This window comes from Bactrocera dorsalis, chromosome 5, assembly GCF_023373825.1.
Source record: "Bactrocera dorsalis isolate Fly_Bdor chromosome 5, ASM2337382v1, whole genome shotgun sequence".
Classification (NCBI taxonomy): domain Eukaryota; kingdom Metazoa; phylum Arthropoda; class Insecta; order Diptera; family Tephritidae; genus Bactrocera; species Bactrocera dorsalis.
The window spans coordinates 74,523,450-74,540,134 of record NC_064307.1 but is presented as its reverse complement, the minus strand read 5'-3'; the positions used below and the strand labels follow the sequence as shown (position 1 = coordinate 74,540,134).

At 36.4% G+C, this 16,685-nt stretch overlaps 2 protein-coding genes across 15 annotated transcripts in view; one reads left to right on the top strand and one right to left on the bottom strand.

Annotated features, from left to right (window-relative positions):
• Positions 1–13,453, bottom strand: part of LOC105227401 (protein O-mannosyltransferase 1) — an 18,139-nt gene extending 4,686 nt beyond the window's left edge. The window contains exons 1-2 of one of the 3 annotated variants that reach the window (XM_011206724.4): positions 12,922–13,453; positions 38–1,436 (exon numbers count right to left, since the gene is read on the bottom strand). In XM_011206724.4, the coding sequence (XP_011205026.2) occupies positions 38–858 (821 nt within the window). In that variant the 5' untranslated portion in view covers positions 859–1,436; positions 12,922–13,453. Of the gene's footprint in view, positions 1–37; positions 4,447–12,921 lie in introns of those variants that run through there. The other 2 variants (XM_049456947.1, XM_049456948.1) reach the window with 2 other exon arrangements.
• The window catches only part of LOC105227402 (zinc finger protein 1), a 26,329-nt gene extending 9,644 nt beyond the window's left edge, over positions 1–16,685 (top strand). The window contains exons 1-5 of one of the 12 annotated variants that reach the window (XM_049456952.1): positions 6,348–6,830; positions 6,935–7,035; positions 13,536–14,316; positions 14,637–14,787; positions 14,894–16,685. In XM_049456952.1, the coding sequence (XP_049312909.1) occupies positions 13,653–14,316; positions 14,637–14,787; positions 14,894–15,776 (1,698 nt within the window). In that variant the 5' untranslated portion in view covers positions 6,348–6,830; positions 6,935–7,035; positions 13,536–13,652 and the 3' untranslated portion in view covers positions 15,777–16,685. Of the gene's footprint in view, positions 1–6,347; positions 6,831–6,934; positions 7,036–7,086; positions 7,675–11,542; positions 12,538–13,535; positions 14,317–14,636; positions 14,788–14,893 lie in introns of those variants that run through there. The other 11 variants (XM_049456957.1, XM_049456956.1, XM_049456953.1 and 8 more) reach the window with 11 other exon arrangements.

Genomic DNA, 16,685 nt, shown 5'->3' with positions numbered 1-16,685 from the left:
TACTAAATGTAAATGCATGATATATAGAGAAACTTACACAACATGGTGGGGTATAGAAAGCTTATAGAAACGTGTGAAAGCTGCCAAAATAAACAAGATCCACGTACACAAATCCAGCTGCAGGTGTACGGTAAGATATTGCCCTACCGAAGACAAAGTAGAATCGTCGCTTGTTGTTGTTTCTGCGGCAGCACGAAATACTTTCGCCATTGCAGCATCACTGCCTACACCTGAATCTGGTGAGCCATCGCGCAGAGCTGCCGCTGCAATCGCTGGTACGGTAGGTGTCGCAGTTGTTTCGTTTCGACTCAAACCAGTGACGGTAGAACTTCTACTCCGTCTGCTACTCTTTGTATGGGACGCACTTGACGACGAAGATGCATTTGAACAAACCGATGCACGTTGAATACATTGATGGTGGTGTTTTTGCTGAACAAGTGCTGTAAAATGCTCATTCAACGCATTTAGACGACAGTTGACGTCGCGGCAACAGGCTATGCTGCCGTTGTACAAAGTGGGAGAAGTTGTGCGCAGTACCAAAGCGGTGGTGGGATTGCTGTTTGATGTGTTACTTGATACATTGTTACTGTTAGCTTGTTTTTTTGCTGTTCTTGGCATTATACCAACAAGTATGTCGCTTAATGAGAAGCGTTGAAGTCTTTTGTTTGATGACGCGTTGGCTAACGTCGCTTTATCAAATGGATCATTCGCGCTAAAGTTTATAACTGGGTCACTTAATGTGTTTGTAGTAGTGGAGGTAGTAACAGTGGAAACGGCACTTGTGCTTATGGTTGTATTTTTTGATTTCGATTTAACTAACGGCTTACGGCGTTTTACGGTGGTAGCAATGCTAGACATGGCAGTTTGGGATGTGTTTAATCTGTTAACTCACTTTATATTTTCACATGCGAAATATTCCAAGTTCTTATTATGACTTTTCATCTCCTCCTTTCATAATAAAACAAAACCTCATTTTGGTCAAATGTTAATAATTAAAAACTTGTCGTACTAGTGTACATGTTTCATTATTGGAACACATTTTATTTTATATTTGAATCTATTATACTGTAGTCTAATAACTGAATATTATTAACCACTTGAATTACACATTACACATGCGCGACCAGTTTATTGGAATGTTGTAAGATTTCTACTACTAGTGTGTGTATGTATCTCACAACACAAAGCTCGACTTCGTGGTTGCAACCGACGCCACGTATTCCGATTTAACAACTAAATCTTATGGCTTTCGAAGTTTTGTGCACACCTTCGGCCAACAACTTCGATGGTTAAACGTGTTGCTCACAACAGTGTGTTTTGTTTTTTGCTTCTCTGCTCAGTTTCTTAAGCAATGCATTCTCTCCCATACATACAGACGCTTACTATATTTTGGTTATTATTATTTTGTTTCCTTACAAAACCAGTTATTTTGTCCACTTTGCACAAAAAGGAAAAAATTTAAAATAACTAACTTTATTACAGAAAACAATTTTTTCAATAATCTTAACAAAATCACTTTACAAGATTTTTCGTTACTGCATTAAGTATTGCTAGAGTATCTCAATGTATTCATGCAAATAGATACATCGTCTGAGGTTCGGTTTAAACTGCATCTTAAAGTGAAGTGACTGGTCATAAAAAGCACTGCAACTAGGGTACATTACAAGTCCAACTAGTCAGCAGCTTTTCCATTTAAACAGCTGGTATTAGGATAAGTATTTGTGGTAGTTAGTGGCAGACATAAATTAAACTTCAATATATTTTTCGTTAAGATTTATTTATGTGAAATGCATTAATTGTATATGAATTAAAATATATTTACCAGAGTCATATCTATATCATTTAATTATATTATTTATAAAACAGTGCTTAGATGACTCTCGCGCAGCGATGTGATGTGATTTGAAATTCACACGGAAAGCTGGCTGCCAGTTGGCTCTATGTAAGCAAAGCAGGCACCGTGCCTGGCCAATGCTTAGGTGACTGTCGCGTCGCGATGTGATATAATTTGAAAGTCATGCGATAAATTCACGGGAAATTGGCTGCCAGTTGGCGCTAATAAGTAAAGCAGGCAACGTGCATGGCCATTGCTTAGGTGACTCTCGCGCCGCGATGTGATGTTATTTGAAAGTCACGCGGTAAATTCGCGGGAAATTGGCTGCCAGTTGGCGCTATATAAGTAAAGCAGGCAACGTGCATGGCCATTGCTTAGGTGACTCTCGCGCCGCGATGTGATGTTATTTGAAAGTCACGCGGTAAATTCGCGGGAAATTGGCTGCCAGTTGGCGCTATATAAGTAAAGCAGGTAACGTGCATGGCCAATGCTTAGGTGACTCTCGCGCCGCGATGTGATGTTATTTCAAAGTCACGCGGTAAATTCGCGGGAAATTGGCTGCCAGTTGGCGCTATATAAGTAAAGCAGGCAACGTGCATGGCCATTGCTTAGGTGACTCTCGCGCCGCGATGTGATGTTATTTGAAAGTCACGCGGTAAATTCGCGGGAAATTGGCTGCCAGTTGGCGCTATATAAGTAAAGCAGGTAACGTGCATGGCCAATGCTTGGGTGACTCTCGCGCCGCGATGTGATGTGATTTGAAAGTCACGCGGTAAATTCGCGGGAAATTGGCTGCCAGTTTGCGCTATATAAGTAAAGCAGGCAAAGTGCATGGTCAGTGCTTAGGTGACTGTTGCGCCGTGATGTTATGTTATTTGAAAGTCATGCGGTAAATTCGCGGGAATCTGGCAGCCAGTTGGCGCTATATAAGTAAAGCAGGCAACGTGCCTGGCCAGTCCTTAGGTGACTGTCGCGCCGTGATGTTATGTGATTTGAAATTCACGCGGTAAATTCGCGGGAAATTGGCTGCCAGTTGGCGCTATATAAGTAAAGCAGGCAACGTGCGTGGCCAGTCCTTAGGTGACCCTCGCGCCGCGATGTGATGTGATTTGAAAGTCATGCGATAAATTCACGGGAAGCTGGCAGCCAGTTGGCGTTATATAAGTAAAGCAGGCAACGTGCCTGGCCAGTCCTTAGGTGACTGTCGCGCCGTGATGTTATGTGATTTGAAAGTCACGCGGTAAATTCGCGGGAAATTGGCTGCCAGTTGGCGCTATATAAGTAAAGCAGGCAACGTGCGTGGCCAGTGCTTAGGTGACTCACGCGCCGCGATGTGATGTGATTTGTCAAAGTTTAAGCTTACTAACGTGCTTTGTTGTTCACAATCATTTGTCTGCTTTCTTTAACTTTCATTTCCTTTAAAGTACGGATTTGTTAATTAAATTAACTTCGGTTGTATTGATTTGCCTAATTGCAAATGTATGTAGGTGTATACACGAAATTTTGTCAACATAATTTGGAAACTGTGTGATTATACGTTTCACACTCTCTCAAGTGCACTAATCTAAAATTACCAATATACAAGTGTAGTATATAAAAGCTCAAATTACCAGAAAGACATTACTAAGGTAAACAGTAAGTTGCATCCTCATTAAAAGCAAAAACAACACAAATTAATTCAAACATGGTCATTCATTCATGAGACTAGCAAATGCCAATGCATGCCCCAATGACACGATTAGGCGACAATACCAATGAAGTTACAAATATTGTATATAATGTATGTATGCGTAAATGAAGAGAATCCATTAGCATATTGTAACGCTGCGTATAAGTTAATGAACAAATATGTATAGTAAGTATATAATAATTCACATACATACCACATATGATAATGTTCAGAATAATGAGATGATTTTATGTAGGTCTGCACAATTAGTATATGTAGATGTATACGTTCTGGTTCGCTTGTCTGCTTCTATTAATAGAAATCAAAAACTACGCAAAATTTTACTGATTTGACCTTTAGTTACATTGTGTATTATAATTTGATATTACTAATCTTTTTACTGTAAAGCTTACCTTGGCAATAAGCTGGTTTGTTGTTGCGCGCATTTGAAGATAAAAATTAAGAAAATTAAAGTAAAGAGTAAATTAGACCGGTCAACAAGATTGATTTGGTTTTTGGTTGATTTTTGTTTTAAAGTCCAATTTCTAATTCTAGACATAATAAAACACTGGAATTTTAATTTTTAGCTCTTAAAGTTTGCTTTGGCTGACACGAATGGGCCTGATTTGCCCATACGAACACAAAATAAATTCGAAAAAACTGTACAAAAGCAAACTTCAATTTAAAACCATATTGCGCTTATTTTTGGTAAAGAAGAAATTGAAATTTAACATACAGAAGTCAGACACAAAAATCGATGGATGACTCTTGCGAATTCGTTGAGCTTCTCGGATGGTTCTGTATTATACAAGTATTTCTGTTGTTTGATTGAAGAATAGCAGATCCCCTACTGTTCAAAGGCAAAAATATGTACACATTGCAATATAATCATATGCATTTACATAAGTACGTTACATGCGAGAATATAATATGTAATGCCAAATCGCTTTCAATTATGGCAAATAAAACAGTTTCTCTTATAGGACTCTGCGTCCGTCCGACTGAATGCAGACACATATCACGAAAAGGGTGAGAACGGCGAGGTTTTCAAACTAATATAGATATAACTAGTAATTGTAGATGAAAGCATAAATATATGTACGTGTTCTTACATATGTGTACTTGTGTACCCCAATCCACATACGCACATTCATATGTACTTGCATGTGTGTACTGTCTTCATGCAGTTACATACTAACTACGTGCTATAGTGTATGAATGTGTATCTTATGTTAATATATTTATTTTATTTTATTTTATTTTATTTTATATAAATCTATCTATAAAAGTAAATGGTTGGGCATCTTTCTTTGTTTTTGATTTGTTGTGCGGATAGTAACTCCAGCAACAATAACACAAACGAGATGGCAATTAATACAATAAATTTTGCGTACAGTCTAGACAAAACACAACCAACAACAACTTTGACAACAAAAAATTCATCGTCAATTTATCTGCATACACATTTATATACATACATATATGCATACCTAGGTACATATGTACATATTTAGATAGATACGCATGCATTTCCGAGTATACGTGCATATGGAGTGTGAAGCACCGGACAAATATTCAAACATTGCCGCAAAAATGCGTTTTATATAATTTTAGTGCAAATGTACAGTCTGCACAAAATAAATTTTCACAGAAACTCATATACATATATACGTACTTGGTATACATGTGTAAGCATATAATATTATACGACAATATAAAAGCGCGTATTTATATTTATTTTCATGTGGACATCAAATGAGCAGTTTAAAATTAGTTTGGGGAGGGAAATGCTATGAATATCGCGTATTTATTATTAAACTATTTTAGTAAATACAACATTCATATGTATGCCAGCTTAGTTTTGTAAGTAAAATGTAGTAAAATTTGCTCAAGTAACACTTCCAAAAATTGTATGAAGCTTACTTCGATAAGAAACTTAACAATGCATTCATAACGCGAACATATTCAGTTTTGTCAGATGATCCGATGTGACGTAGTGCGTGTATTTATGTATAAATGTGCATATGCCAACATGTGTGTAAGATGAGAACTCTAAATAAAAGCCAACGAAGGACCATCGTCTATAGTCTCCATTCAAAAAAAAATTCTATATATTGCGTAATGCATATATTGCATAAATGTGTGTGTTGCTAACTCAGTCATACCACTACTAATACTCTGAACGTGGCTATCATCGCGTGTTTGGTGGGATGTCTGCCATTTACAGCGTTAGAGAAAAAAAACAATATTGGAATATTGGTTCTGTTTAGAATTTTAGATTTTAGCATTTAGCGTTGAGTTTTGTGAATGAAAATTCGCGAATATCAGATATCTAAGCATGAGTGTATGTTAGCCGACCACTGAGGTGAAGGAAAATTTGTTGTGAGAGAATGAGTGGGAGCGCCTAGTTTTGCTGTTATTAGAATTTTCTTTTTAATGTGAAAAACTGTATTCTAATATGCCTGGATTATATTAGTTTCAGTGAAATCAGTATGCCAGAGACATATGTACATATGTATGTATGTTTATGTACTAATGGAGAACACGTGGATAGTGTTGTCTACTACATAAATATATAAATTTGTGTTTGTAGGAACACTTGCTAGAATATTTTTAATATTTTGTTGAAGTTCGTGATTTAGTTCACTTACTGTAAACAATTTTGTGGTTTTGATTAATGTCCTACGTGCATAGACACTAAGTATGTAAATAAAACTAGATATATGAAAGTAAAACCGATATTTAGAACATATACACTAAGTTTTACGCTTATAAAACTTAAATACTTACAAATTTGCATGTACAAGCATATATGTTTAACAATTTATACATATGTGCATATCGCTCATTTGCTGCAAGACCGGCATAATTCAAAAAATGTGATTTTTGAGTTAATGCTGCAGAATTGTTCGTTATATCATACTTCATGTTGAGTGAAAAATTCATATGAATACCTCTTATATGCTCCGCTTGAGAAGAGGTGTAAGGTTGGAGTCACCGTGTAAGGTTGTAGTAAGTTGAAAACTTTAAACGCGTTTTCTGGAGAATCGATTTTTTTGACTTATACCGGTCTTGCAGCAAATGAGCGATATGTACATGTGATAAAAGATAAGTGAGAATATTACGTATACGCCACGCGGGAAAAATGAAAGCACAGTGCGATTGAGAGAAAATTGGAAGAGAGACGCCAGTGATGTGTACTACTGCAACTTGTGAGAGCAGGACATATAAGTATACATACATACATATGTATGTAGTAAAATGGGGTTGTTGAAAAAGAAATGAAAATTGAAATTGGCCTATACGAATAGGAGCGAGTTTGACAGTGTAAGCATAAGGAAGTATGAATTTGCATATAAAATGAATAGTAAAGAGTAATTGCCGAAGTGATCTGTGTAAAAATAAGCGTACTGTATTCGGAAAATTTGCAGGTTGGATGTATACACACATGTCGGTCCAGGTAGACATCGATAGAGCTGCGTCGCATTGTATGCAGCGGGCGAATGAGCAATGTGCTACCGACACAGCAAAGGCAAGTGGAGAGTAATGTTTTTGAGTGCATAATAGCGCAGACACGTATGGTGTAGAAATGTGTGTTTGGACGAATGTCTGCGCACGTTTGAAATTTCGAAATTGTGTTGTTGTAAATGCTTTTGTTTTTTGATATGCACTTTCGGTATTTGTGTTGCTAGTTTGATTTCGCTTTGTTTTTGTTGTTTTAATGTCTGCCAAATTTGAATATACACTTATATGCATTTCGGAGTTGTTATTTTACTAGCATGTGTTTTTATTTGTTTCTGTTATTCGTGTCTGCCTGATGTCATAAGCATACATACAAATTTACCGTTTTGAAATAATCGTTTTTGTTGTTGGTTTCATCGCAATCATTGGAGCACTCGCTGTCGCATATTAATGTATAGCCCAAGCACAGCAACTGTATTACTATAGTATTTGTAGTAGTTGTAATCGTGAAGTCGCCGCTTACGCATTCGGATCTGTCAGCGGTATTGCCGCTGTCATCTCGAAATGATTGCATTACAATAAGATAAAAGTTTGTTTGTACGTATTGTGAACTTATATACGGAACTCGCGCCTCAATTTTCATCGTAGTCGCGATTTTCACCAGTATCAAATTTGTTTCGCCAGCCCGCCAGTCAAACAGCTTATACTTGTAAGTAGAGTCCAAAAGTATGTAGTAAATGTTTCACAAGTGTGTATGAGTAGTAGTCAGTCGGTTTGTTTATGTATTTACCTGGGAGTACTATCAGAAAGTAAATACAAAAGTCAAAGTGAACATAACTTTGTGGGAGTCCTATTAGGGAATTTATTAGTCAGTTTAAAATTTCACTTGCCAGCCTTGTGAACTTATGTATGTACTATATTTCAAGTGCTTTTAATTGTGATGTTAATTATATAAAATGAAATTAATTCTAATAGCAAACAGATATAATAGGGGAAACATTTTTTTTTATATTTCAAAATATTTTTCTCTACAGAGCAATATTGGTATTACTGTTATTATTAGTATTAATATAAATATTATTATTGTTATTATTACCGACATCATCAAGCATGATGGAATACAAGATTGTGCTTATTCCGGATCTTTTATATAAAATTATCTTTTTCGACAACGATTTGCTTGATCCAAATCAATTTTAAAATGGCTATCAAAATGCCTTAAAAACAAGCTCTTTATTCTTCTTGAGTGATTGTAATGATAATTCATTATTAATAAATCAGGTTGGAAAAGATTTAATCGTATTTAGCTTCAATTTAATGAAAGTAGAAATATTTTTAAATTTTAATATTTTTAATATACTTATGTACATAATATTTAGTGGAGCATTGTTTTATATTCCCGAAATTTTAAACCACTATTATCGAAAATAAGGAAACTATTAATCACCTAACTTTATAACTGTATACAAACTTTTAAGTATTATTTGGAATTTTCCCAAATTAGTAAAGTTAACAATATCAACCTGACCTTGCAATATCATGCACTAAAAAGTCATTCACCCCACGAATTAACATACAGAATAGTACGTACATACATACATTCGTCCGCGTAAAGTAAATGATGAACATAAAGAACAGCGAAGTAGCTCAAGGACACACGAAACGCGAATTTCAACCAAAACGATGAAACTGCAAAGGGAAAACAAAAATAGCTCAATTGAAATTTGGTCACTTGCACCAAAGTGCATAACACCAGTTGCAGCAGTAGAAGCAGCAACAACAATAAAAGCGAAAACATGTACAACTTCAGAGGCAGCATTGATGCCGACAACAAGGAGTAGGTCGTTCATCAACAAACAGCGAAATTTCACGGCAACCCAATTTCGATTTCAATACGCCATGGCTACAAGGCAACAACACGACGAAATGCTATAAGGCTGCAAGGACGAAAGTACATTGCACGCTGCAAGGATGCAAGGCCGACGACACGACGACGATGAGAATAACGGTGATATAGATGCGGCGGAGGCGTTGGAGTAGCGCCCAGTCTTCGGCATTCAATGTCAGAGAACATAAAAACTGGCAAGTGCTCGTAGGAAGCGCATCGTTAACAGGCCCTGGAAAAGGCGGCGGCTGTAATGCAACAACCGCAGCTTTCCCACTATTGTGTTTGTATTCCTACCTCCCTATGGGTATGCAGATATCGCTGCCAAATCTGCATACCCCATTTGTACTCATGCGTGCAATTCAAAGCAACAGCCTGCAATCAACATCCACCAAGTGTATTTAGCTATTCAGGAGTTGCAACCGCGCTCGCGACTACCAAGGCCAATTCGCGATGAAATCCGGCTACGATGCCGGCGACGGTTTCAGTTATGTCTGTATGTAGATTGAAGTAGAAACCGCCCACAACAACCTCATCATCTAGCGAGCAGGTCTATTGGAAATTGGAACACATGTACATACATATGTATATACCTACATACCTAAATATATATATATATGTACATACGTTATAAGTATTAGAGAGTTGACAGAGTGTGAGGATATTTGCGAATGTGTTAGCCACAGAGGTAAATGCACTTGCCGCGGCCAACTCGCCAATAACGAAGGGATGCAATATGCTGCTAACGCGACTGCTGTACTTACGTAGAGTGGAAGCGCAGGGTGGAATATACACTTCTCAGCATTGCGCGCACACAAATACTCATAGACGTTCAAAACGTTGAATGCATGCATATACATACATACATATGTATGTAGAGACAACATAAAGTGCAACGTGCATTATTATGTTTCTACATATGTACATATGCACCTATGTTTGTAGTTGTGTAGGTGTACAGCAAATATGTGTATATAAATGAACAGGTTATGACATAAATGTTTACGGTGGGTGCAACAGGGACGATGACGCTATGGTCTCAATGACAATTGGTATGGAGTTGTCTGCCTGTAAATATTGCCTTATTGTTGCAAGGACTTTAGCTTTTGGGTGGGAAAGAGCATTGATGGCGCGTTGTAGCCAACGGAGATAATGACGAGTATGAATATGATGAAGTTACTGGTTACCATATAAATGTATTCATATATGTGCTTATATAGGTTTATACATGTACTATATATGTATGTATGCATATTAAATATACATAAATTAATAAATACAGGGTATACATTCTCTGGACAATTTTGAGGTCCAGGAGATTGTATGGCGCGCGAGCAATTGTATACATGTACATGGGTGTTTGGATCAGTTTCCCACTTTCCAGGCGACAGTCTAGATAAAACAATATAGCGTTTTACTTGTTTGGAAATACTTCTCTATTTTTGTGTGAATCTAATATATATGTATATACATTCTCATGCAAATAACGTTTATTATTTGGTTAAGTTTTTTGTTTATATCTTAGTCAAAATTTAGTTTAAATTTTAGAGAAGTTTTGATACCGTATAACAGTTAGTCCTTTTAAGAAACGGTGAATTGAAAATGTATACTCGAACGATATTATCACACAAATAGCATTCTAAAACCACTGTGCCATAATTGTTATCACGAACACGGAACACTCAGCTAATAGCAATGGTGGAATGCCGAGAGGTTTAGTGGAATGATTGTCAAACAATCTGCATCGACCTACCCTGTCCTTTATACTGCATTGGTCGCATTGCATTCTGAGGACATCAGAGGTAAAGGAAGGGGCCAACAGCGCCAATATGCGAAGTGATTGCTTTTGGAATTTGCTGGGCCAAGTAAACTCTCCATGAGCGCCCATCCCACTATACAATCGTCCTTGACCGTGATGTTGAACATGTGGTGATGCCAATGGCGTGGTTTCGTAGACGCGGCGGACATGACGTCCATATGCACATTTGTAATGCAAGTAAATTTACTGATGCTTGGTGGTGTTGGCAACATCCTCGAATATGCTTGCCTATGCCACAGCCACTACAGAGATGTTGGCTGATAATGGCGGGGATGGCTTTGCGCCTAATGGCTGTTACCCTGATGGTGTGTTATCACTGGTGTTGATTCGTATTGAGGTCACGCGATCCACGAGTCGAAGAAAGTGAAATTTAGTTTCATAATATCCATATGCACCACATACTTGTATAAATTTGAATTTTTAGTAACGCGCGTGATTTATTTATGCAATAAAATTATCGTACAATTCGGACTCAAAATGTCATTAAACGCGTGGTATTTCGAAAGCATTATTATTTAAAATATTTTTTCTTAAAAAATTAAAAAAAAATTCAATGAAACTTACTGATGACTAGTACCACTATTTAGAAAAAAATTAATAAAGTAATTGGCTACGAGGCCGTTAAAACCGTATGTTAAGCACACTATATGTTATGACATGAAGTCAATAGAAATCATTACATTTATACTTATCTATATACATATGTACATTCATTTTTCGTGGTAAATTCCAAGTTCCTTTACGATTATATTGAACGCATCCTTTACTTTTATAATTATATATAATTTATAAGTATTATTTTATTTATTAACTTTATTAATTTAATAATTGAAATAATTTTGATATTTGCAAGTACATATGTATAATAATTAAACTCTGCCATAATTTATTTTTTCACTCGCAAGCTTTCTCATTTGTTTATTTCTCTCTCTCTTCTTTTTGTTCGGAAAATGCTTTCGGCTGTGTAGGTGTTGGGGATGATTGTCCTACCATAGTGAAATGCATACTTTTCGATTGCAAATTATTTGGACGCATACAGTCCTATATGTGTGCCGTATGCCGTTAGGTGCTACTGACTCTTATTTCAGAGTAAGGCGTGTGTATTTTAATTTTTTCTTCTGTTTTGAGACTTCTACTGTGGAGAAAAAAGGTTTACGTTAACAACCAAACAAGAAAAGAGAGCGAGGAGCAAAATGTGGGGACGGGTCAGCTGGCAGGTAGCAGTGGTTTATATTGATTGGGATAGTGGCAAGGAATAAAAACGAGTGGCTGAAATAGTGCTCCAGTCTAAGCATTTGCAAACAACTGTCACTTTAAAAATCACTGTTGAGTAGAAAAAATTGCATTGCAAAACGGTCGTATCGGTGTTATATTGCTAGTCATATCCGGTGCAATGCTTCTTTTCGGATGGTTATCGGTGCTCTTGCTAGCAGTTTTATTCCTTTATAACAGCACTGCTATAATCCACATGAATGGCTTACTGCATGCAAGAGGGTTTACTAAGAAAAAACAATAATAGTAATTGCATTGAAAAAGCAAATGACAATACTTTATCGCAAGTAAATACGCACAAAGTTGTGTAAACTGAAATTATTAAACCATAACAAATGAAAAAAATCGTGCAAATAAATATATACACAAAAATAAAGAAACAATACGAAAATGAAAAGCACGATAATAACAGAAATATTGAGCCGAATTGATGTTTAAAAAAGTACATACGAAATTCTCATAGCCACTTCAATTCCACGCACCGTACGCCGCACATTATGCAGGATTGTTATTACATTGACGCTGTGTTCGACCAGTCAACGTGCAGATCTTTGTGTGCGGTAGTCGATGCACTTGGAACTTTGGTGTTGTTTAAGGTTAGTTGATTGGCTTAGTAACAGTAAAATAGATTCTAATAATCTTGCTTACAACAGCCAAAGAACTTTATTGTTTTTTCTTTTGGAAAATCGATATATCGCTCGTATTTCTTTGTTATCAATGCCCAAAATATCATGCGAAGTGCGTTCCTAAGCTAAACATATGAACATACGAATAACATGAAGTCATTTACGGATATACATATGTATGGTACATGTGTATGTTGCACATGCATACCATACAATTATATAGCAAGATGTTTATCTCTTGAAGTCAATGTTTACCGCAAATTTTAGAGACTTTATTTAATCATTTACACTTTGCTTATATATTTGCATTAACGCTTTTAGCAAACAATATTTTTATAGTACGAATGAGAATACCTCGTCCATGTCATCATCTGTTTTCTTTTAGTGCACTTAGAAGTAAGAGTATGCGGTTAAATTAAATTATTTTTGCTTGCAACACATTCCGACACTCATCACTATCCTATACCTGACTACCTCTCACCGCACTGATGCTAAATTCAGCAACCGTTTTGGTTTGGACATGCGCATCGTAAATTACACTTCAACCCTATTGGGCTCTCAACAGTGTTAGGAAATCCTACAATGGTTTTTGAGCTATTTGTATGCATGTATTTATTGCTGTGACGTTATATTTTTGGTTGATTTTGATTATACATGGCCCACAAGTTATAAAGTATTTTTTTTATTAGACTTCTTTGACATTGGTAACAGTCGTTACAGTAAATATTGGCACATTTGGCTTTTGAAAAAGCATCTTATGACAATACCCACGTTTTCAACACATTTAGTTTTTGTTCATATTATTATGTTTATATATTTTTAATAGTATATATTCCAAATTTATAAGAGGTGCGAAAAAGTATGGAAAAGTATGTGCATATAAGTATGTACACTTACTGTACATGGAATTATATAGAAGCAAGTTGACATTCACTAATGCTTTCTTCTGAATGCCATTATTTTTCCAGACACCACAGCCATTTGAATCAAAGCGCTTAGTATTTCCTAAATTGAACTCCCACCATACGGGAAAGAAGTGAATCCTTTACAGAATTATTCAAAAATAACGTTATTTTCGGATCGCAATGAACTTTTCACCATTTGGTAATACTTTTCCCGGTGCAACCACTATTCCTGGGTTGCCGCAGTTCACGACCACTGCAGCGCCACAAGTTTCGACTGTAACCTCCGCGGCAGCGGTTGCCACTGTAACGTCGCAAGGAGCAACGCAGCAGGAGGAAACTGCCTCCACCAGCGCCCGCTACCAATCACATCAGCAACAGCCACAACAACAACAGCAACAATCGTCTGCCAACGTAAGTATGACACACTTTAACCAACAAGCACTACCGATCGCTACTGGAACAACCGTCACCGCCATACATGCAAAGTTCCGCACATCGGGCGATGAGCCGCAAGGGGATAAATACAATGGACATTTGGTGACAATAGAAACAGCAGGAACCAGCGGCGCACAGCAACAGCCACAATATGGTAACATACCAACGTACACTACCCAACAGGCGGATGATAAACATTTGATTACAGCAGCCATTGCGTATCCACAAAATACGATTACCGCTTCGTCGTCAACGACAGCGGCAGCGGCAGCGGCAGGTGTAGCGGTCACAAATGCTACGCAGCAACATCAACTGCATGTTCAACAACAACAAGTGTCTGGACCACAAGAGTTAACACAGGACTTGTGCAACGCCATTTTACAACAACAAGGTGTGGATACAAAGCTTGGTGAGTTAAAATTGGGACAGAACTGAAATAATTGGTTGCTAAAGTACTTTTCAACAAGAATGATCAATTAACTAAAATACGCTCTATCGGGGAAACTTTTCAACGCCCACCGTCACTTTTAGACCTTGGTAGTTATTATTTTAATATAATTCTTTGTTTAATAGAAATTTGTTCTTAAACGGAAAAGAGGGATAAAGCTTGAATCATAAAATACTTGTCAGCAAAATTTAAATCGACCTATTAACAATTCGTAATTTCGTATTATAGACTGAAGTATTGGTTGTGATTAACATTTCTTCCCCTCACCAATGTTTCTGTAGTTCTACAAAATACCTCATGGCAATCGCTAACACCAGGTACCACAGTAGCTGATTACCTCTCCCATCTTCCAGCAAACACACTACCATTGTCGCTACATCATTTCCTCAAGTATTCAGCCGAAACGATAAAGAAAGAAAATCAGGGTGTAGTAAGTATAAGATACAAACCGTTGCTTATATATTTATATGAAATATATTTGCAATATTTTTAATGGAACAGTTATTGATAAAAGAGGAATGTTCTTGGCCTAACATGTTTTACAGGTACAAACGGGAGCACCTATTGGCATCAATACCATTGGCGGTACAACAACCATTACAATACCTCAACAGCAATCGGAGGCACAAATACAGCAACAACAACAGCACCAAGGAGCAACAACAGTACACCTACAAGCAGATCCCTCGACTAGCGACGCTGTTGCAATGGCCCCAACCTCAGCTATTAGTGCAACTAATACATCGAAAAAGAAGAAACGAAAAAAACGTCCTAAGGATCGGAAGCCAAAATTGAGACCCGGCGAAATTCGGCTTACAACAGCTCTGGATGGAAGCCCTTTATATGTGTGCCCCGAATGCCAGGTTGCATATCCCGAGCCGGACTTGCTCGAAATACATTTGGTAGGACATAATCTTGAGAGACGCTATATCTGCGATATTTGTCAGGCGGCCTTGAAGCGCAAAGATCATCTAACGCGTCATAAACAGTCTCATAATCCAGAAAGACCTTATATATGCACAGTCTGTTTGAAGGCATTTAAACGGAAAGAACAATTGAGTTTGCACTTTGTGATACATTCGGGAGAAAAACGTCACTTATGTCACGAATGTGGTAAAGGTTTCTACCGCAAAGATCATCTGAGAAAACACACACGTTCGCATATTGCACGCCGTGTAAAAGCTGAGCTTAGCATGCAGAATGAAAGCGAACATGGAACGAGTATGCTACAACCAATCACTGTGACAACAATTACTGAAGTGCAACCACAGTCGTCAAGTTCGGCACAACAACAGCATTCAAGTAATCAGCAACAACAGCAGCAGCAGCAACAACAACAACAGCTCCAGCAACAGATGCATACACAACAAATGCAACATGTTGTGGTAACACAACAACAACAGCAACAAATGCTTAATTAGCCCAATGGCGGCAATGATTTTTGTAAAGTCAGTTGAAATTCAGTATTGATATTAGGAACTGCTGGAGACTAAATTAAGAAAAATTAAAATTTAAAATTATAACCTGCAGCTGTGCTTGGGTTTGCTCTAAATTATCTTTTCGATTTTTTTTAGTTATTGTTTTGTTATAAACACGTCTATTGAAAGAACTTTTGTGTATTTTTGACCTAATAATGCACTTGCGAAACTCATGAAATATATTATTCTATGCTTCATGTTATTATTATTGTTTGGAAAATTCATCTGTACATTTTTTTATAACATTTTGGGACAAAATGACTTATGCAAATAATAATGAACATCATACGCCGCCGAACAAATAAGTAAAACCTTATGAGAATAAAATAATAAAATTTATTGTATAGAACATTGGCAAGGACTGAAGAAAAAATCGCTATGTCGCATACAATAGCTGTATTTACCAATTCGCCTCTTGTGAAAATATTTAATATGTATGTAATTAAAATAGAATATCATACTTATTCAACACATTACTTCAATGTAAATAACACAAAATAGCGATTGTATATGAAATTTAAAATTAACTATTAATAATAAAATGAATATAATAATAATTTCTACTAATATTATATGAAATAAGTATAATGGATAAATCTAAGAGAATGCAATATAAGGAATGTATTTTTGTATGTATAATGAAAAAAGATAGCTAAACAAAATGCAATAAAATCTGATGATATGTACATATAAGTATTTTCGAAATATAAATTTAAAAGTAACAAATTTGCTATGATTTACAAAAATAGTATATAATAATTCATTATATATGTGCAATGTATGAAATTATTTTAACTAATCATATAACATTTTTGAAGTAAATAAAGAAATCAAATATTTTAATAAAAAAAA